The 20523-nt window shown below is 33.8% G+C and overlaps 1 protein-coding gene across 4 annotated transcripts; it reads right to left on the bottom strand.

The window, feature by feature from the left end:
- Positions 1–329: 329 nt before the first annotated feature.
- Positions 330–19044, bottom strand: LOC128240811 (uncharacterized). Of its 4 annotated transcripts, XM_052957727.1 has the most exons (4): positions 18930–18990; positions 17301–17335; positions 8482–8577; positions 330–7099 (listed from the first exon to the last, which is right to left on the bottom strand). In XM_052957727.1, exon 4 carries the CDS (start codon positions 7063–7065, stop codon positions 1276–1278), a length of 5790 nt encoding a protein of 1929 aa, XP_052813687.1. In that variant the 5' UTR covers positions 7066–7099; positions 8482–8577; positions 17301–17335; positions 18930–18990; the 3' UTR covers positions 330–1275. The 4 variants fall into 4 exon arrangements, with proteins under 4 accessions (XP_052813687.1, XP_052813673.1, XP_052813681.1 ...); XM_052957713.1 differs by lacking the exon at positions 17301–17335 and having other exon boundaries at positions 18930–19044; XM_052957721.1 differs by lacking the exon at positions 17301–17335 and having other exon boundaries at positions 8482–8574; positions 18930–19003.
- Between the last annotated feature and the right edge of the window lie 1479 nt (positions 19045–20523).

The raw sequence follows: 20523 nt of genomic DNA, 5'->3' as shown, positions 1-20523 counted from the left end.
CTCATCTATACGTAGAAATATATAATATATAAATTATTGTTTATTACGCAAAATGAAATTGATAAGTTGTTTATCGATATGGTATGGCCATGCCTGTGATATAAATGTTGGTATTCTACGCTTTCCGGTCTTGAATCCTGTTGAGGGATCTTTTTTACATTTACTAAAATATCACATTGACTATCAGTTAGTGTCTTAATTTTATAAGATTTGTAATCATTTATTTTAATGTCCCCCCTATATATGGGTAGACATTGATTTTGCTCGCGTTGTCTGTCTTCATGACCGTCTGTCTGTCCGAGAAAACGTAAAGGTGTTTAGGGGGTATGTCCATTAGGCTTAGGAGTTTATTTAATATTGTTTTCCATTGAAAAAAAATCACATGAAATACAGGCTTAGGGGCTATTGTAAATAAGGTAAAACCACCTAAACGAGGAATACTGGAACACACATATGCTGCCGTCCGTTCATCCGTTTGACAATTTGTGTTCGCTCGATATCTCTTGAACCGCTTAAAGGATTTTTTTTAAATACCTGCCTACAAATGATCACAAGAGCGCATGTCACAACCAGCTCGGTTCAATGTCAAAGTCACACTTCAAGTAAAATGCCATACAAGGATTTCGTCATTCTAAATCAGTTTTATATAAATTTTTACTAAATATCACTAAAATCGATGGGATTCGAACTTTTGCCTTAAAGGTATTAGCAATCAATAAATATATCCACAACGACTAGCCATTAGCCTCGTGTCTGGCATATAAACCGATACTTATCATCTGTATTGGTTGTTTTTCCCAGCTTTTCTTATATCGACTACCTTTAGTTGACAACCATCCATTGGGCACAGATGAACAGCAAATATCATTATCAATATTGGTATTTTCATTATTTTGTTCTTTAACTCCAATATTAATTGTCAAAAAAAAAATAAGTAAAAAGATGTTATCTCTAATTTTCCTCTATCCACATACTAACAAAACAATGAAATATACAGGGTCAAGCTGACCAAGTTTATTAATGCCACGATACAGTAAAAAAATGGTATTTTTATACTATTTTTGGAGGTCATAGCAACGCCTTTTTATTTGTCCGACAAAACAAAAATTTGCTTGCATAATCTCCTTGTACTTTGACGAATTCATACGCCGTTATCATCTCATAGTACTACTTCACATTGTACTTTTACTCTTGCCACTTATTACTTTTTGTTAACGTCACTAAAATTGAATTGGTAACACACGTCACTCAGTATGAACGTGACTATAATCATCACTACAACACATAGTTGATATGTCTCCGATGCGTCTCCAGATGTCCCTTGAGAATGTTAGATTGTCGGAAGGCCATGTCGCACATGTCACACTTGTATGGCTTCTCTCCAGTGTGGATCATTATATGCCGCTTCAAGGAACTCTTCATTTTAAACCTCATTTGGCAGAACCCACATTGGAGGGGTTTCACATTGGAGTGGGTTTTTAAATGTTGAAGGAGATGGGTTTTCTTGCCGAATGTTTTTCCACAAAATTCACAGATAAATTTCCTCTCACGGCGGTGGTTTCGGTAATGAACCATCATGTTACCCTTTCGTGGAAACTTCTGGTAGCATTCGGGGCACTCAAACGATTGTGAATCGGCATGTTCATAACTGCGGTGCCGGTTCAGGTATATGCTGCTGGAGAATTCCTCACCACAGTCATGACATTTGAGAAAAGCCGGACATTGCGAGTGAATCTTCATGTGTGCTATAAGGCATTCATGGTTCACGAAGTATCGGTCGCAAGTTGTGCAAGTATATCGTCGCTTTTCCACACCCGTTTGATTTTGCACCGTCTCCATTGCAAATGGTATGGTATTGCGTTCCCGAATTTCTTGTACAGAGTTAGTTGTAGTAGCTGCCAAATATAGAGGTTTACCATACTGCATAGTAAAGTGTGGAGTCAAACCACCCACTTGACCATAGGTTTGCATAACCATTGGAAACATACCATATCTAGAAACAGGTATATTGACTAAATGAGCTCCACCTAAAGAGTAATCTTTCACGGATTGTTTGATACCATAGTTTGTATCTGTGGAGTCACTGGTAACAAAGCCTTTGGCATTATGCTCCAAAACTTCATAATTGTAGGTAACCGGTTCTTCGATAGTTTTTGCTGAATGTAAATATAGATTGGTAGCCGGAACTGCGAGTTCATAATTTGTATCAAGAGTATCATTCAAATCGTGTGTGACATGTTGTTTTACTGTATATTCTGAACCTCGAGGTTTCAAACATACATGTCGTTTCACCGTATTTAACGATTGAAAATCATTAACGAATGCATTGACTTTGTTTTCTGCACGTAAATTTTTCTTGGTAAAATCAATTAATATTTCATCACTAATATCACTAGACCAGTCAGTGTGGTAATCATCTGATTTGTTTGAAAAAACTGAATCATTCATTGTAACTTCTTTATCCGTTATGCTTTTTACAATTCCTGTACAACTATCTGATAAAGACGAGTATGGTCTACATAAACTGCTTGTTTCAGATGCAGTTTCATTTGATCCTCTTAATTCAGCTGAATTATTTGATCTACACCTAACCTTATTATTTCCTTCTATGAAGCCAATTGTTCCCACCAAACGATTTTCTGCATTTAAACCGTTTGTTGCATTTAAGCCGCTGGTTTCCCCTAAGCGTTGTGCTCTAACTAAATGGGTTGCTCCACTAAAAGGACCGAGGACGAATGAATTGTTTATTCCAATAAACGGGCTTTTCCGTTCAAAACCAAATGAAGAGAATGGTGGACGAACTGTCGAGGAATTTCTGCTTTGTGTATCTGAAGGGATCGTTTTTGGTGACCCGCTATCTGACATAATATTTTTGACTCCGCCTAAATCGTTTGCTTCACCTAAATTGCTTTGCCCACTTAGGTTGTTTACTCCGCCTAAATTGCTTCCTTCACCTAGGTTGTTTACTCCACCAAGAGTTCTTGCTCCATCTAGATTATTTCCTCCGCCTAAATTACTTGCTCCAGCTAGGTTGTTTACACCGCAAAAATTGCTTGCTTCACTTAAGTTGTTAACTCCCCCTAAATTGTTTGCCCCACCGAGGTTGTATACACCGTCTAAATTGCTTGCTTCATTTAAGTTGTTTACCCCGACTAAATTGCTTGCTTCACTTAAGTTGTTTACTCCGCCTAAATTGCTTGCTCCTTTTAGGTTGTTTACACCGCCTAAATTGCTTGCTCCACCTAGATTGTTTAGTCCGCCTAAATTGCTTGCTCCACCTAGGTTGTTTACTCCGCCTAGATTTTTTGTTCCATCTTGGTTGGTTGCTCCGTCGAAACTGCTTGCTCCACCTAAGTTGTTTACTCCGCCTAGATTTCTTTCTCCATCTTGGTTGTTTACCTCGCCTAAATTGTTTATTACACTTAAGTTGTTTACTCCGCCTAATTTGCTTCTTTCACCTAGGTTGTTTGTTACAACTAAATTGCTTGCTCCTCTTAAACTGCTTTTTTCGTCTGTTTTGTCTGTTCCGTCTAAAGTATTTGCAATTTCTAAATTAGTTTCTGCACTCATATTGCTTGCCCCACCTAAGTGGTTTGTATTTAGTTTACAGATGTTTAAGGGATTTACACATGACGCTATGTGTTTTGGTTTAACAGTTTCAGTTTTTGCTTCTTCCCCTAGGCCATCTGTCGAAACAGCATGCCCACAAACACCATTATTAGCATTAGCTTGTTTGTTACCCTCATTTTCTTCTGAGTAAATATTTTTCCTTAAAGGATATCTCATATCTGAAGCCTGTCTTAGATAGTCACTATGGTGTTCATATTTGGAAAAAAGTAGTTCTGTTCGATGATTACGCCTGGGCTCCTCTTTAGCATGATCTTTACTGTTTACATCGATATCTAAGCCATTTTCACTTGGATTGCCTTTGGAGCCATGTGTAATCCACAGTGGAGGACACAGTTTAGCATTAACACAGATTTGTGCATCAATTCCGTACGGTTCTATTGTAGAGGCATGCTTGATTTCCAGTTGAGAATACAATGGAGTGTTTGTCATAATTTGCGTCTGGTCCTGACTAATTACGCCGACTTCTATGCCATTTTTACAAGATTCTTCCGTGCCATGTTCTTCAATTTGAATTTGAGAACATTCTTTCGTGATCCCACAATCAATGAGAATTTGTTCTAAAATACACTGGTATTTAGGAGAAGACGGTGATGGGGTGATTGTGCTATTTTCTGTAACTTCTTGGCAAATTTCTGCTAAAGGTTCTTGCTTTGCTGGACATAGTGAATGGGTAAATGCATAAGCATCGTCTTCTTTCGATACTGGGAAATGTTCTTGCTTAATATGTATTGTTGATTGAAATGATGATATGTCACTTGTTTCGTTATTATATGTAACTGTTTCTGTAAGATCATCTTCCTTGTTGAACATACATGGCTTAACAACAATGTTTGCATCGCTTTTTAAATCATATAGGTCAGTGTCTGGTTTAGGTTCCTGAACTGTATGCATTGCTCGGTGATATGGAATTTTGCATTTGAATTCTCTATCAGTATGGCCAGTATCTGGTTTGCTGTTTTTGTCTGTCATATGTGGCTGTTTTTGTAGGAATCTGACATGCTTATTCAATACCGATTCTTCAGTATATGGTTGATGTTCTTGCTTTATATGTAGTGTTTGATGATATGAAGTATCTGCATGGTTTTTACAATAAGTTGTGTCAGATTCTGGTACATGTTTTGGTTCTTTCTGTAGCGACTGCTGCTCATGAAAAGATGCATGGATGTTCCAATCGGCCTCATCATTATGAGGAAGCGTTTTCTGCTCTATTTTTGGCGAATGGTTGTCAGGAGTTTTGACGTGTGTTCCCCAATCTAATTCGACATTTTCTGGTAGCGGATCTTGCTCCAAACGTAGAGTTTGATAATGTGGAGTTACGGCATAGTTTATCCACCAATCTGGTATATGTATTTGCTCTGTCTGAAGAATATGCTGATCAGGACTATTATGTTTATTTTTTTTCTCAACTTTCAATAGATGTTTTGTAGTATTGACATTATTTTTCCTTTCCGATATATCAGTATCTGTTAGTGGATCTTGCTTTACATGCAGTGTTTTATCATCTGGAGTATTAAAATGGTATTTCATATCCCATTCGTCAGAATCTTCTGTACATTCTGGCTTTATATGAAGTGTTAGATAATCTTGAGTATTGACATGGTCTTTCATATCCGAATCGTCAGTATCTGCTATTGGTTCTTGCTTTACATGTAGTGTTTCATCATCTGCTGTAAATTCTTGCTTTATATGTAGAGTTTGATCATCTCTAGTGTAGAAATGGGTTTTTAACTCCGTTTCGGCAGTATCTACTGTAGATTCTTGCTTTAAATGTTGTGTTTTCTCATCTGGAGTATTGGCATCGTCTTCCATCTCCAGATCGTCAGTATCTGCTGTATGTTCATGTTTAATATGTAGTGTTTGATCACCTGGCGTGTAGATATCGCCTTCCATCTCCCATTCGTCAGCATCTGCTGTATGTTCTGGCTTCATAAATATTGATTGATCATTTCGAGTTTTGACATCGTCTTCCATCTCCTGATCGTCAGTATCTGTTGTATTGTCTTGCTTTACATGTCTTGTTTGATCACCTGGAGTATTGATATGGTTTTTCGTTTCCGGACCGTCATTATCTGTTGTAGGAACTAGCTTTATATGTTGGGTTTGATCATCTGGAGTGTTGACATCGTCCTCCATCTCCGACTCGTTATTATCTGATGTACGTTCTGGCTTTATATAAAGCGTTTGATCATTTGAAGTGTTGACATGGACTTCCATCTCAGTCTCTGCTTTATCTGTTGTTTGTTTATGTTTTATATGTTGTGTTTGGGTGGTGGCATGTGTTTCAAAGATGAATTTTTCCGTAGCTGGTAGAGGTTCTTGCTTAATATATTTTGTTTGATGATCTGGAGTTTTGTTGTGGTTTTCCAAATCAGCGTAAACATTGTGGGATTTAGGTTTATGCTCAACCTGTAATATGTGTTGAAATCGTGTGGTAATATTGATGTCCCTGTTAGTTCGGCAATTATTTGGAATATGCTTTCGTTTTATCAGGTGCTGCTGCTGTGTGTCAGTATGTGTATTAACATCCGATTCGTTAGTATCTGATGAAGTAGCATGCTTTAAATATTTCGTTTGTTCTATAGTTTTTACATTGAATTCCCAATCAATTTCGCTAGTATATTGTTTACATTTTTGCTTTATCAGAGGTGGCAGCCAATCTTTAGGGTTAACATTTCCGCCCGAAACATTTTGGCCACTATAAGGTTTATTTTCTTGCTGTATCTGTTGTGGCGACTGATATCCGGTGTTTGCATCGATTTCCCAAACCCTTTGACCTATATCGGGGTTATGTACTTGCTGTATCTCTAGTGCCTGCTGATATTGAGTATTAATACTTATTTCCCAATCACTTTGGCTAGTGTTTGGTTTATGCTGCTGTTGTATATGAAAAGTTTGATACTCTGGTGTGTTTAAATGGTTTTCCCAATCTGCTTGGCCATTAAATGATTCAGCTTTATGTTGAATCTGTAATACTTGCTGCTGCGGGTTGATGAAATCGATATGGCTAGTACATGTATGTTTTTGTTTTATCTGATGTGGGAACTGTTCTGCAGTATTGACCTGGGTTTCCCAATCCGATTTGTCAGTATCTGATAAAGGTTCTTGCTTTATATGTGGTGTGTGATAATCTAGAGTGTTCGCGTTGTTTTCCCAATAAGCATGACCATTTTCTATTTGAGGTTTACGTTCTATCTCCAGTAAATGTTCATGTGGGGTGATGACATTGCAATCCAGATAACTTTGGCGGGTTTCTTGATTAAGTTCTTGCTCTATATGCAACGTTTGCTTATTTGAAGTGTTGCATTTGATGTATCGATCACTTTGGTCCGGTAAATGTTCTTGCTTCACATAATGTGGTGCCCGATCCTGCGCGATGTGGGCTAACTGTAGCAGGTATTCATCGATTGTAAAATTGTCCACGAGGAAGTTCGACATGGCTTTGCAGGAAAGGATGAGCTGCCTTGGTATTCTGAAATACAATAAGTTTAATCTGTCGATATATTTTGTTAATAAGAATCAGAATTATAAAGCCACTTTTACCTACCGACTCGTGTCAATAAATATTTATAAATACAAGTTACACAATTGTGGCATACTAGTATAAGATTTTGGAATAAAAATCACTAAACTTACTTATGAGAGTTGTTTTAATTGAAGAACCATAATTATATAAATGCAATATAATTGGCAAAGGGAATGTTGTTGTTTTTATTTATTTTATAAAACCTTATACATATATTTTCAGTTCTTCACTTTGTTTAACTGATTCAAAATGTTTTATAAATCATAAGCGCACAAAGCTTGGCAAACTTGCGCTAAATACAGACATATCAATTTACGGGTAAGGCTTGCTATCATAATAGGGATCCCTTTCCCCTTTCAGAAAATTAAATAGCATTGATTTTGATCGTCAAGTTTCATCGTCATTAATAAAGTATAGGCTGTCAACGATTTTCTGTTAAACCGAGCGATACCTTTTCAAAAAATTGCCTAATGTACAAAGAAGCAAAAAGCTTTTAAGGTGCATGACATGTCATGGAATATTATTACCTCTTAGTTTTGCGACCAACAAATTAGCTATCTATCTGATAATTCCATTTTTGCAATTCATTTTTTGCAGTCTTTGTCAACACAGATAAAATGGCGGATTTCAAACATTAACTTGCCAATACTGGACTGAATAACTGGTAATTGTTTTTTATTTGCATTTCGATTGGTAATATAGACTTCGTACTCGATAACCATATGTAATAACAATGATCGATGCATTCATATTGCGTCGTGGGATTGCGTATATAAAGTTTTTGAATTGATAACGTGTTTGGTAACCGCTACCGACCCCGGAGCCCATTTTGTCACAAAAACAGCGTTCATTTCGAGTTTTCGTTACTGCCATTTCCTAAAACATTGTTATATCTATTGATCTGATAATGGAACCGCGTTTGTTAAATACAACATCATTCCTGCTTTCCACGATAAGCATAAACACATGTTATTTGGGTGACAACAAGACGGTTTCATGCCGTGTTGGGTACATTGTGAAACCCTGAAACAGTTTATATTTGTTATACAGTGAGTGCTAAACGGAAGTTTTGCTCAACAAAAAATATATTTTATATTAATTTATGTTCAGTCGGGAGTCTCAATGGTGAGCACAGCGATTCTAAGCGCATCCATTTGTAGCAATTTTAAAACTGAGTCCAGCCGTTACGAGGTAAAGTGGTGAAGATAACGTTGGTAAGTGGTGGGATAATGCAGGATCGTGGTGGTAAACACGACCAGGGATAAAAAATTATCACTTCACCTCGTAACGATAGGACTCGGTGAAAAAAACGATAACAAATTCTTTACCCCCAATCCTAAGCGCGCGCTCGGCAAGTACCGGGTGATTCCGCTAGTTCCTCGATCGGCGATAGTCAGTGATCTCCGTTCATCCCGTCAGCTCTGCTGAAAAAAGCAACGACAAGTGCACGTGTAATAAGAAATTATCATGATTTTGATTATTGTATGTTGTCAAGGACCTACTTTGAATAAGTTTAAATTTATATTAATTATAAAATAATAATTGTGGTGTATATGTCCATGACACAGCAGAGAAAGCCCTTTATTCTTTTAAGACCAGCAAGGTTGCTTGTCAGTTTATCTGTCTGGAGCACTATGAATACAAAATAATTCTTCCTAGCTTTACATTCTAAAGATGCGTTATGAATACGGCACCTGATCAATATGCAATCCAAGTTTCAATCAAATTGGACACGTTTATACCAGGTTACGATTATTTTTGAAATATTAGATATAATAAGAAATTCCATATTAAAATAAGATGTTTTACCAAAAGAAACATTCTTTTGTATGCCATTGGGTTGCTTGCGTGTAGTGATAACTAGTTCCAGTTAATAGGCACAAAGTTTAATATGAAAGGTTTTAACAAATTCATGATCAAGTGTCCAGATATGAACGTTTGAACCAAAAACAAAATCAACAAAGATGGTTACCTAACAAGTATTTGAACGCATTTGCTGTTATAAACGGTGTTTTTATTTCACGAGCTAGCTATACTAAATTTTTATTTCAAGTTTTAAAGTTGCACTCTAACAGATAAACCATTTTTACAACTTGTTTATTTTTTGTCTTGGAAAGAGCAATATTTTGCGTAAATATCAGCAACCCAATGATATAAGTTTGCTGACAAAAAATCAGATAGTAGGTTTTCATATTTCCGTTCGAAAATCAATGTACGGCTAACGGTAAAGAAAAAAAGCATGAAACATCATTTTTTTAAATAAATATAAAGTCAGCAGTCTTATATCACTGGTTCCCACGGATTTTTCGCAAAAATTGACTTGTTCCAAGACAAAAATAAAATACTTGTCAAAACGTTCAATCTGTGAAGGTGCAGCTTTAAGTGAATCGGATAACTTTTTGCAAACATGTAAGTGTTTAAAAGTGTCAAAATAAGTTAAAAAATGAAGAAAAAATAACACTGAAAACACGTTTTGCATTTTTTTTGTCTAAAGTGATTACATCTTGGATAGTATTTCATAAACCTTAAGACGTAGGTTATTTGAGTACAACTTAATCCATCTGCACACCTGCATATGAATATATAGGGGGTTTGTGCAAATATGAGCACTGAACCAAAGCACGCTCATTGATAATCCTATAAAACATAATATTTCCCCACATTTCTTTTCAAAAAAGGAAATACTGTTGTTTATTTTGGCATTTTCTGTTGCAGAAACATGAACTGATATTACGTTACTGCTTCGCATTTAAACACATCATGTATTGGAAATAAATTGCAGTTTCATATCTTCACAGTGTACCCAGCAATGCATGAAGGCATAATTATTCTGGAGAGTGTGATGCCTTATCCGTGTGCAATCATTGGCAAACCATTAGAACTAACAATGATTTAGGAAATATCAATAGAGAAAACTCAAGGCCAGCCCTGCTTTTCATGCAGATAAGGTTAGGAAGGATGAAAAACATCGGTAGTTGATACCAACAAGTTTTAATGATACGGCGGGAAAATAATGCGTCGACTATTGTTATTGCGCATTCTAAAAGCTGCACTCTCACAGATTGAACGTTTTGACTTTTTTTTGCCTTGGAACGAGCCAATTTATGCGAAAATACATGTAAACCAGTGATATATATAACTGCTGACAAAAAATAGATTGCAGCTTTTTATATTTTAGTTCAAAAAATGATGTTTTATGCATTTTTCTAAAACCGTTCGTAACGGTTTTAGCCATAAAACATTTCTTTTCGAACGGAAATATGAAATCTGCGATCTGATCTTTTGTCAACAGTATTTTATCACTGGTTTACAGACATTTACGCAAAATATTGCTCATTTCAAGACAAAAAATAAAAAGCTATCAAAACGGTAAATCTGTAAGAGTGCAGCTTTAAATATCAGTAAAATTGTAAATAAAAAGTTATAAGCAGTTTATGTTTCAATTTAATGGCAATATCACAAATACACGCCCTTGGCCAAACACAAGCATCATTATATATATACAGATGGCAACACAAGAGAAAACATATTTGATAGATTTATATCTCACAAGATTACACCCAGCATTGAAAAGTTTTTGTTTTGAATCCCCCACTGTTCATGTTGTGACATATTAATCTCCAATAACATCTAAAATGAAATTATGCCTTATGTCCAACCCACTGAATAGCACAGGTTTTGACATACGATTCGTAAAGACTAGTAAGGCAATTATAATAATTACAGCATAAATAGACGGGGTCTATTTGCTTATGAAATCGGATTTTTGGCAATTAAACAAATGAGTGTATATACCATTAAAAATTAAATTTGTACAAGTGTGTATAAAGTTTTATAACTTAAGTAGATTTCTTGTAAACGGAAATAAGACAATATAAAGAGGTTAAATGATGTTTTTAGAAAAATAAGTTAACACACTATACCTAAATCCTTATAAAATATCAATTACATGTTGGCTGTTTTACAATTTAACTACAAGCAAAACCTAGTTTCTATGGATCGACGAAATGTTTATCACTAACAGTGTCACACAATCATGATCTTGTTAAGCGCATACCACAAAACCAATGAGGTTGAGAAAGGCCAAACAATTAAACTTTTCAAATTTCAGTCGAATCTAGCTTGAGGTACATTCATATCCAAGTGTTAACCATACATCATTTGCCATAGGTTTTGGTTTAATAGATCAAGGAGTCCAACAGATTCAATTCAGGGACAAGCTTTCAGAGAGTTGAGGGTGATGAATCACGTGACTGAAAGGGGTTCTCACAGGGGTCACCACGCGTCACGACAAATGTAAACAACCAATTAAATGATGTTATTTCTAAATTATTTTTTTTCAAAAAATGAATAAAAATACTTTTTGGCTTATAAAAGACTATGCTATTTTCTGTTTCTACACGTGCGAAACAGAATTTTGTAAATCGATGCAATGCTGAAAATTTAGCCAAGTATTTGATCTTTAAAATACAGACAAAGCTAAAATAGTTCACACATGTAGAAGCAGAAAACACATAGTCTTTTAAAGGCTAAGAACTATTTTCATGTCTTTTCTGTAAAAAAAAAGTTCTTTAGAAATTAACGTCTCTTAAAAAGTTAGTTTATATCGGTTGTGACCCGTGTTGACCTATGTGAGAACCCCTTTAAGTCACGTGACTCCTCGGCCTAGAGTTAAAGATATTAAATAACATATTGAACAAGTATCTTTAACTTCATTTCTGGGTCCAAACGGCAAATGCTTTTCTGAAGGCAATCACAACAAAATGATTAATTATTTGTTCGTTAAATTTGCAATGCTTTTACATGATTGAAAGAATGAATGTATTATGCTTGTCAGATTTTTTTTGGAAAGATAAAAAATGCGGTTTTGTCCTTCAACCTATGTCTTGTCTTTATGAACAAAAAGGTTCATGAAGTTCATGAATTATTCATGAAATAGTTCATGAAAAGTTCATGAAGGACAAATGGCCGATTTATTCATGAAGTTCATGAACTTAAGGTTCATGAACTTCATGAACTTTTTAATGAAAAGTTCATGAAGGAAAAATGGCCAATTTATTCATGAAGTTCATGAACTAAAGGTTCATGAAATAGTTCATGAAAAGTTCATGAAGGACAAATGGCCGATTTATTCACGAACTAAAGGTTCATGAACTTTTTAATGAAAAGTTCATGAAGGAAAAATGGCCGATTTATTCATGAAATTTATGAACTAAAGGTTCATGAAATAGTTCATGAAAAGTTCATGAAGGACAAATGGCCGATTTATTCATGAACTAAAGGTTCATGAACTTCATGAACTTTTTAATAAAAAGTTCATGAAGGAAAAATGGCCAATTTATTCATGAAGTTCATGAACTAAAAGTCATTCAACTAAAGTTCTTGAACCAAATTGCAAGAACTTCATGAACTAAAAGTAACTGAACTAAGTGTTCATCATAAGTGGTCATTTTTCTTTCATGAACTTTTTGCAGCAAATTAATATTATGAATTTCATGAATATTCATCAACAAAATTTCACTATGATCACAACAATTTACTTAATAATTGGAAACTATGAATGTTATGCAATAAACATGTAGAAATGTGATGATCACAACTGTAATAGACTATTAGTGGATTGTAAGCAAATTTAACTTGACCATCACATAAAATATTCTAATAAATGTACTTTCAATAGTTATGCAATTGAACACACATTAATTTATAATACTTATTCATTGTTTTTCATAATGGTTTAAGAAGTTATAATGAAACAAGACTAATCATTATAAAATATGACAGTTCTATGGTTTTGTCAAGAAGTTGTCCATTTATAACACTTCCACTTTTTATGACACATAACACTGTTGTGAGTATATACACCTAAGACCTTGCCAAATGATGTAATCATTGTAGATGATGATGGTTCTTCTTTAGGGTAGAATGTGTGTAAGCCTCAAATTTATTTAATCACTGCGACTTGCCAAACTTTTTTTGACAGGATCTAGTTTGTGTAAAGCAGTCCCGCACTATACAGGAACAGTTTTTCACTTCTTCTCTAGTTAAGATAGTGTAACTCATATTTTTTAACAGTTTCCAAAATTACATCTGTATCAATGTTGATTTCCACAGCAACTAACATGGGTAGATGATTTGATTCTATACTGCAGTGCAGTAATATGTATCGCCCATGTCCTCCTTTTCTTTCTCAGCCGGCAGTTGTCTTCCTCTATTTTAAGTCTGTTTTCCCTGAAAAATATATGACATTGAGTTTAGCTTTTGATGATAAGAAGCAAGTTTAAAATGAATAATTAAAGTCTTCTTTCTTTAAATAAGGCCAGTTTTAAATTATTTTAACTCTAGAAGATTATAGAATTGATGAGATTTTAAGCTGTTCACATTTAAGTTTCACTATGCAGTTGAAACAAAATTAGCTAGTATTAATTGTAGGTAGAGGACGATTCACATTTAAGCCTCAAAGTGATACCAATTGCGATCTACTGTCAAGTTCTTGAGTCATATGACAGTTAAGGGGCATTGCTCTCGTAATTGAATTGCTGTTTGAGAGAAAAGGGTCCTCCCGGGAAAAACAATAAATGTATGACTTTGTATTAACACTCACTTCTGTCAAATATGTATCTGGTTCCATTGAAATCCACTATGACGTGTTTATGACAAGAACAAACTTCATAACTTTTAAAATTATCTTAGCTTAAACCCTTACCAGTTACTCTAGTCAGTAGTGTCATGAACACGTGGACATCTGCAGAAATTGTACAGGACATGTTGGTGGGTTGGGGCTCTGTATGGTGGCAACATGATCAGGGTTCAGGCGTACCGGTAACAGGAAAAGTTGACATCCTCACTTTCGCCACATCTATAGCTCAGTAACTGCATAATTGGTTGTGTTTTACTCGTCTTCATTGAGTCTGAAATAGACAATTTTCTTTAGTGAATATCATAAACAATTATATGTAAGACATGTTTTCTTCACCCAAGAACATTAAATGAATGCAGTCACATACCACAATTCTAAACTGTCACATATTTTCGCGACATCTTTAAATTGTCTCTTTTCCGATCAAATGAAAGTATTACACAAGTCAACACATTTCAAAGTGATTAAGCGAAATGACAATAAGTTCTAATGATTTTTTTGTAAGAAAAACATATAATTCATAATTAGAAAAATCAAATTGCCGATTGACATGATCTTTCCAGAAATTACAATTTACAGTCAATTGATATTGTCATTGAATAACGTTGTACATTTAGTAAGGAGTCAAAACCAATTTAGTTCAACAATAATTAACAAGTGATAGGTAAAAACTCACCAGTTTGCCATCCTGGTCATTTTAATGACCTACACAATGAAAGCTTCATCCATTATCGTCTGCAGAACTGTACTTCCGGTTTAATTCAAAATGGCGGCTTATTGTTGTCATTCAGCTGTGTTTGCAATTTTTTTCAGTGTTAAAGACAACTAATGGAATTTGAATTACTCTGGAGGAAAGAAATCATAGCTATTAATTATCTTACCATCTATCAGCCAATGTGTTACATTTTCACGCTGTCTAATAGTGGAGATTAAAAACTACTGTTTGGAACATTGCCGTCACCGCAAACCAAGACTCAAGACATTTGTTTAAACAAAACGTAAGTCAATTTTGAAGTTTAAAAATCATATAAACGACTATGAATGCCTATCAATTATATATGTACAGCATGGTCACTAAAACAGAAGTTGTATGGGAAAACTATTTCTTAAGAATCTTTACCAATAAATATTTCAGAACCAGTTGTTTCGGTTTATGAGAAAATCTTCATTTGTTTTTCAACACTTTGTTAAGAATATTCCTTCAGCCACAAATCACAGATCATTAGTATACGAAGTTGATGATCAAGAAAGGTAAAAACAGTTCACGTTCCCCTCTCAATCCCTGGTGTACCCGGCCCTGGGGGAGGGGGGGGCGTTGTTACAATTGTCTGACTGGTACATTAACAACTAGAAAATATATTTTTAAATGCAAACTTGAATCTTACGTTGCAGTTCTACTAAACTTTAATGAAATGTTCAGGAACTAGACAAACAAACTTTCAAAGATCATGAACTTATTCAAAAGTTCATCAACTTCAAATGTGGTTCATGAACTTTCAGTTAACTGGTCAAAAGTTCATGAACTAATAAATTATCACAATAATAGTTCATGAACTTCAATACTTGGTTCATGAACTTCACAAAAATTCTTTCAAAGTTCATGAACTTATTTGGAAGTTCATGAACTTTTGGAATAGTTCATGAATTTTTGGAATAGTTCATGAACTTCATGAACCTTTTTCGCAGAGGTTAAATGCTCTCTAAAATCTCCAAATAATGGACAACGTTATGGTTTACGAATTCCAGAATAATACGAATAATCATAACTGGTTAACTGGATAAGGAATATGTTACCTGGCCCCAATTTCTTGAAACTTCTTAAGCTTAACAGGCTTAAGTAGCTTAATTAAATTAGCCAACATTGAATTATGATAAATGTAAAATGGTTAATTGTGATTATCAATAAGATAATTCCTATCTTAAGTATAAAAACACTGAAAAAGTAAAAATTACCAAAATTATTCAGAAACAAAAATAGTGAGCTTAGCTTTATCCTGTTATTAGGGACTTAAGAAGTTTCGAGAAATTGGGGCCAGTTGTATATATCTGTTTACAAATAATTCGTAACACAAATTTTGTGTAGTTAACAAGTTATTATGTTACTAACTAAGTGAAATTCGCAAATCATAACTAGTTAGTGATATAAGCTAGAAATGCATTTAAAGATAACTGGTTACTTGAATATTATCTAGTTAACCGTTCACTATGCCAGTCAAGGAAAATCAAGTCAACGCAAGTCAGTACCTATTTAAACTTGATAATCAATAACGACTTAATTAAACTGAGTTGGAGGATAAGACATTTACTGTTTCTAATGAATGTTTAACATCTTTGCATGTTAACATCAGCACCACCATGCATGAACCACAAAACCCAAGGAGGATTTTCTTGCGCAAAAAAAAGAACAACAAAATAATAAACTGTTTCAGCTAAATAGATAAAGAACAGAACAGTATTTCATAATGTATATATGTTGAAATGACACAAATGGTACCAGTATGTATTTATACAGTTACTTATATGTTTTATGTTTATATTTCAGTGGTAGGGTCTAAACCAGGCTTGATTGGAAGGGGCATGCACTCATTGAAAATGATTTCAGCCATTGTAATTATATGTTATGAATTATTTGGAGATCTTAGGTTTGAACGTTATTTGTCCATAGAGATCTCCAAATAAACAATAATATATACATACTGAGCGTCTCTGGTCTACATAAAGAGTTTAACTATTTTATAACCGTCACTTAAAAGAAATACTGTTCCGTTTGTTAGTTTATACATAATCATATTATATGATATAGTATTCAATATTATATTATAAAACAATAAATTATATTAATTATTATATTATTACTAAATTATAAGGTAAAGTATGATAAAGCATTATTTTATTTATTAGCATATTAAATTATATTATATTTAATCACATTATTTTATTTTTAATAAATTATATAGCTTTATTATAGTATACTTTATAATTATATTATTATTATTTTATAATTTATAGTTATATTATATTATATCAAAAATATTATATATATATATATATATATATATATATATATATATATATAGAGAGAGAGAGAGAGAGAGAGAGAGAGAGAGAGAGAGAGAGAGAGAGAGAGAGTTTAATTTGTAACGCCAATACTTCTTATTTATTTTACACTTTAAATTGAAATGGTAATTTATACCTGGCCCTAAATTTACTTGCTTAAGCGTTACAAACAGAAGTAGCTTATTTCATTTAGCCAAATGTTTTTACTTTCTCTTGATTTTACTAAATAATCTAATTTTTCCGTAATTATCATTTCTCCAATAGGGCGCTTTTTTGTCTGTTTGTTTCCATTAACCCGACCGACCGTATGTTTTCTTTCCAACTGAAGATCATTGTTGCTGTTGTTTGAAACTGAAATGCTATTATTTCTTAATAAATTTGTATTTCTTTGGGTGAATATGGTGAAAATTGACCATTTTATATTTCATTTTTTCTACAATTTTGATATACCCTGATATGGGTCGGTTTGGTACAGAATCCAGGTTCTGAAAAAATAAGATAATTATATATATACCTACCTACCAAACATTTTTTGGAGATGTTAGTGGAAACAAATAATTTTATATTTGGTCAAACTAACAAACCTCTAAAGAATGCAAATATTACTCAAGTTATACGAAAAACAAAAGTAGTCAGCTAAGCTTTATCCTGTTATAAGGGACTTAAGGTATTTCGAGAAATGGGGGTCAGAAATGACGTCGTCATTCATGAAATTACGTCTAATAACTAAATATCTCCATCCTCGGCTAGCTTATATGATACCCTGGGCAAATAGGCTGGGGGAAACCTCGTTAATCTTGAATATTCATAAGCATTTTCCGACCAATGAAATAGCTGATAACAAAAAGAAAAGGAGCTCCTTTGTGAAGAGCTATCGGCATATTTAACAATATCCTGTCTAAAACGATTTATAAGCCGTGATCTCATTGGATTATTTCGAACCGAGATTACATTCGTAACTTCTCGGCCATTTCCGCACTGCATGAGGTGTGTCTCATGCGGTTTCACCTAATTAATTATTCATGAGTACGAGATTTTAACAGCTGATTTACTCAAGGAATCATATAGGTTATGATACGCTGGGGTGCCGAGGATGAAATATCTCCTGACGGAGCAATACTACGACAGATATAATATCAAATTCGTGGTCATTCAATACGAGTTTTTCTTAACATTTTCGCGCCATAGTCGCAAACATGTTGGACTGCCCTAGTCGCATTAGTGCCACAAATAATTATATCGTTACTATGTACTTTTAATTATTATTATATATTTGGCACCGAAAGAGTTATTTCGGTTACTCAAATTGTACAGATATTGTGCCGATTGTTATTTTTTTGTTAAAGTTAACATCGTTGTTAACAGCTCAGGTATGCTCAATAAATTATGTACAGCTGAAACAGTTGCCTCGAACCTTGTTAGAATACTGCAGATCACATGTGTATCCATGACGCATCCAGGGGAGTCAATATTGGAATATATTATTCCTTACATTAATGTGTCATTTCTTTGTACAGATAACATCGATCGGTCCGTATATCACTTCATTTTGATAACAATCTAGTCTTACGACGTCGGCGGACCATATCATATTTTTGACCGGTCCAGACCACGCCAAAATGTGATATGAACTGCTGCCGTCATACAACTGGTAAGTGCGGCTTGCTATTTTCACAACGGCGTAACTTTGTCGCAAGTAAACTTTATTAGCTTAGTTCAATAAAACACAACTTGAGTGCTTTAAAGATATTGAATGGTAATATAAAATATAAGAAATATTAACAACGACGACGTTAACAACGTTATTTACTTTAACAAAGACCTGAAGTCCACATTGAATGACCATGCATGTATTATTATCCCTTTATAAAGCCTTAAATTGAACGATAATATGCCTATAATATCAACTATAATTTATACATGATTACAAACACGTGGTTACTATGTAAGATAAGAATCAATCCACCTCCTTAATGTAGTATAAAATACAGTACCTCATGTATGTCCAGTATATTAACTCGTCCAAAAATACAATGTTAAATACATATTCTGAATATATTAATTGAATTAATTACTCACATGTTGCGTCAAGTCCATAAGCATGCGGTTTAAGGCACATGTACACTGAACAAAGTTTTGCTCTTTCACAAAAGAGTTGCATGGGAAGCTATAATTGTCAATAACGGGGTGTCCCGTTACATTAGGTAGCTTGAAAGAGCGTTTGAAATAACAAGGCCGTTCTTTTGAATGGTTTGTAGAGTTTAGACATGACTCACTCGGTTCGATAAAGTGAGTAAAGATAGACCAATATTTTATTAATAAGAGTTCCTAACTTGTACGATTCGCCACAGCTACACACTGTAGAGTCAAGGCATAATATCAGACTCAAAGGTCACACAGCTACTTACTAAGTCATTTCTCAATCCAATTCATTTGATCATATACTAGAAAAGTAGGATTCTAAATATTGCATATTGCCTCCCTTTTTTATAAAAATAACAGGTTTCTGTTATAGATTATGATATTTTAGTGGTCGAAATTATATTTTGTCTATTAAGATGGATTATACGAATCAACTGTACTTGATTTGATAAGTCAGTAGACAAATAATACCATTGATTTATATACAAATAACTTGTTTATCGTTACAAAGTGTGCCAATGGAAAAGGATAATGTATTATGCATACAGCAAGTGAAAACAACTCATTCTATAAAGACAGTTGATAAAAGATAAAATTTTCTGTAGAATAGACGAGATCATTTATCATAATTTCTATTTAAGGTATATTTCATTGTGGTTTATTTGGAGGTCTTTATGGAAATGAATCTCTTACGCCTAGCGCAGCTTGGCGATCGTTTAATTTTCATAAGGACCTCGAAAAACGATAACGATGTATAATTGTTTTTGTTTGCTTATTCTAGCACGCCCCTTTCAAACGAATAGGTTTTCGCCCCCTATTGCTAAAATATGCATGCGCCAAAAAAAACAACTAAAGCAATATAAATACATGTAAGTATGTTTAGTCTTTTCAACATGTCTAGTGTTTCATATAATGTTATCATCTTTGTTTATTTGATAAAGCTGAAATAAGTTGTCATTTAATTAAATGTTTGAATTAACTTTAATTTAGCAGATTTACGATGTTGTTGTTGTTGTTGTTTTTACTCCCATAACTGTATTCGAATCTATACGACATAAACAGTCATTTCCCATTATTAACTACCTTCCAATTTCAATATAATTTTAACCGTTTATATAAAGGATTCATACATAAAGAAACATGCTAGCATAGCATGCTGTTATTTTGTAATTGAGTTATGAATGAGGTTGTGATATGACATAACTAGTTGTATCCTATTTGGATCAGACCTATGTGTATTGTTTATATTTTCTAAATATTTCATATTGATGTATACATTGATATATATGTTTAACATTTTTTCATATATATGGTTAAACAAATATTTGTGAAATATATCAATAAAATTATGCAAAACGCGGTGTATGCTTTGCAATGATTTGTTAATAGATCATGAAGTATATATAGTTATTTATATCTCAGACAAAACGTTTATAATGAAAATTCAAATTTTAAATATTTTACTGTTCCATATTTTAACAAAATAAACTCTTATGAACACGTCTAACGAACAAATCTAAAACAACTCAAA

Source organism: Mya arenaria, chromosome 1 (assembly GCF_026914265.1).
Source record: "Mya arenaria isolate MELC-2E11 chromosome 1, ASM2691426v1".
NCBI lineage: Eukaryota > Metazoa > Mollusca > Bivalvia > Myida > Myidae > Mya > Mya arenaria.
This window is presented reverse-complemented; position numbering and strand designations above follow the sequence as displayed.

Excerpts from the sequence above, each read along its gene's own strand:
- LOC128240811 (XM_052957713.1), bottom strand. The coding sequence starts at position 7,065 with ATGTCGAACTTCCTCGTGGACAATTTTACAATCGATGAATACCTGCTA.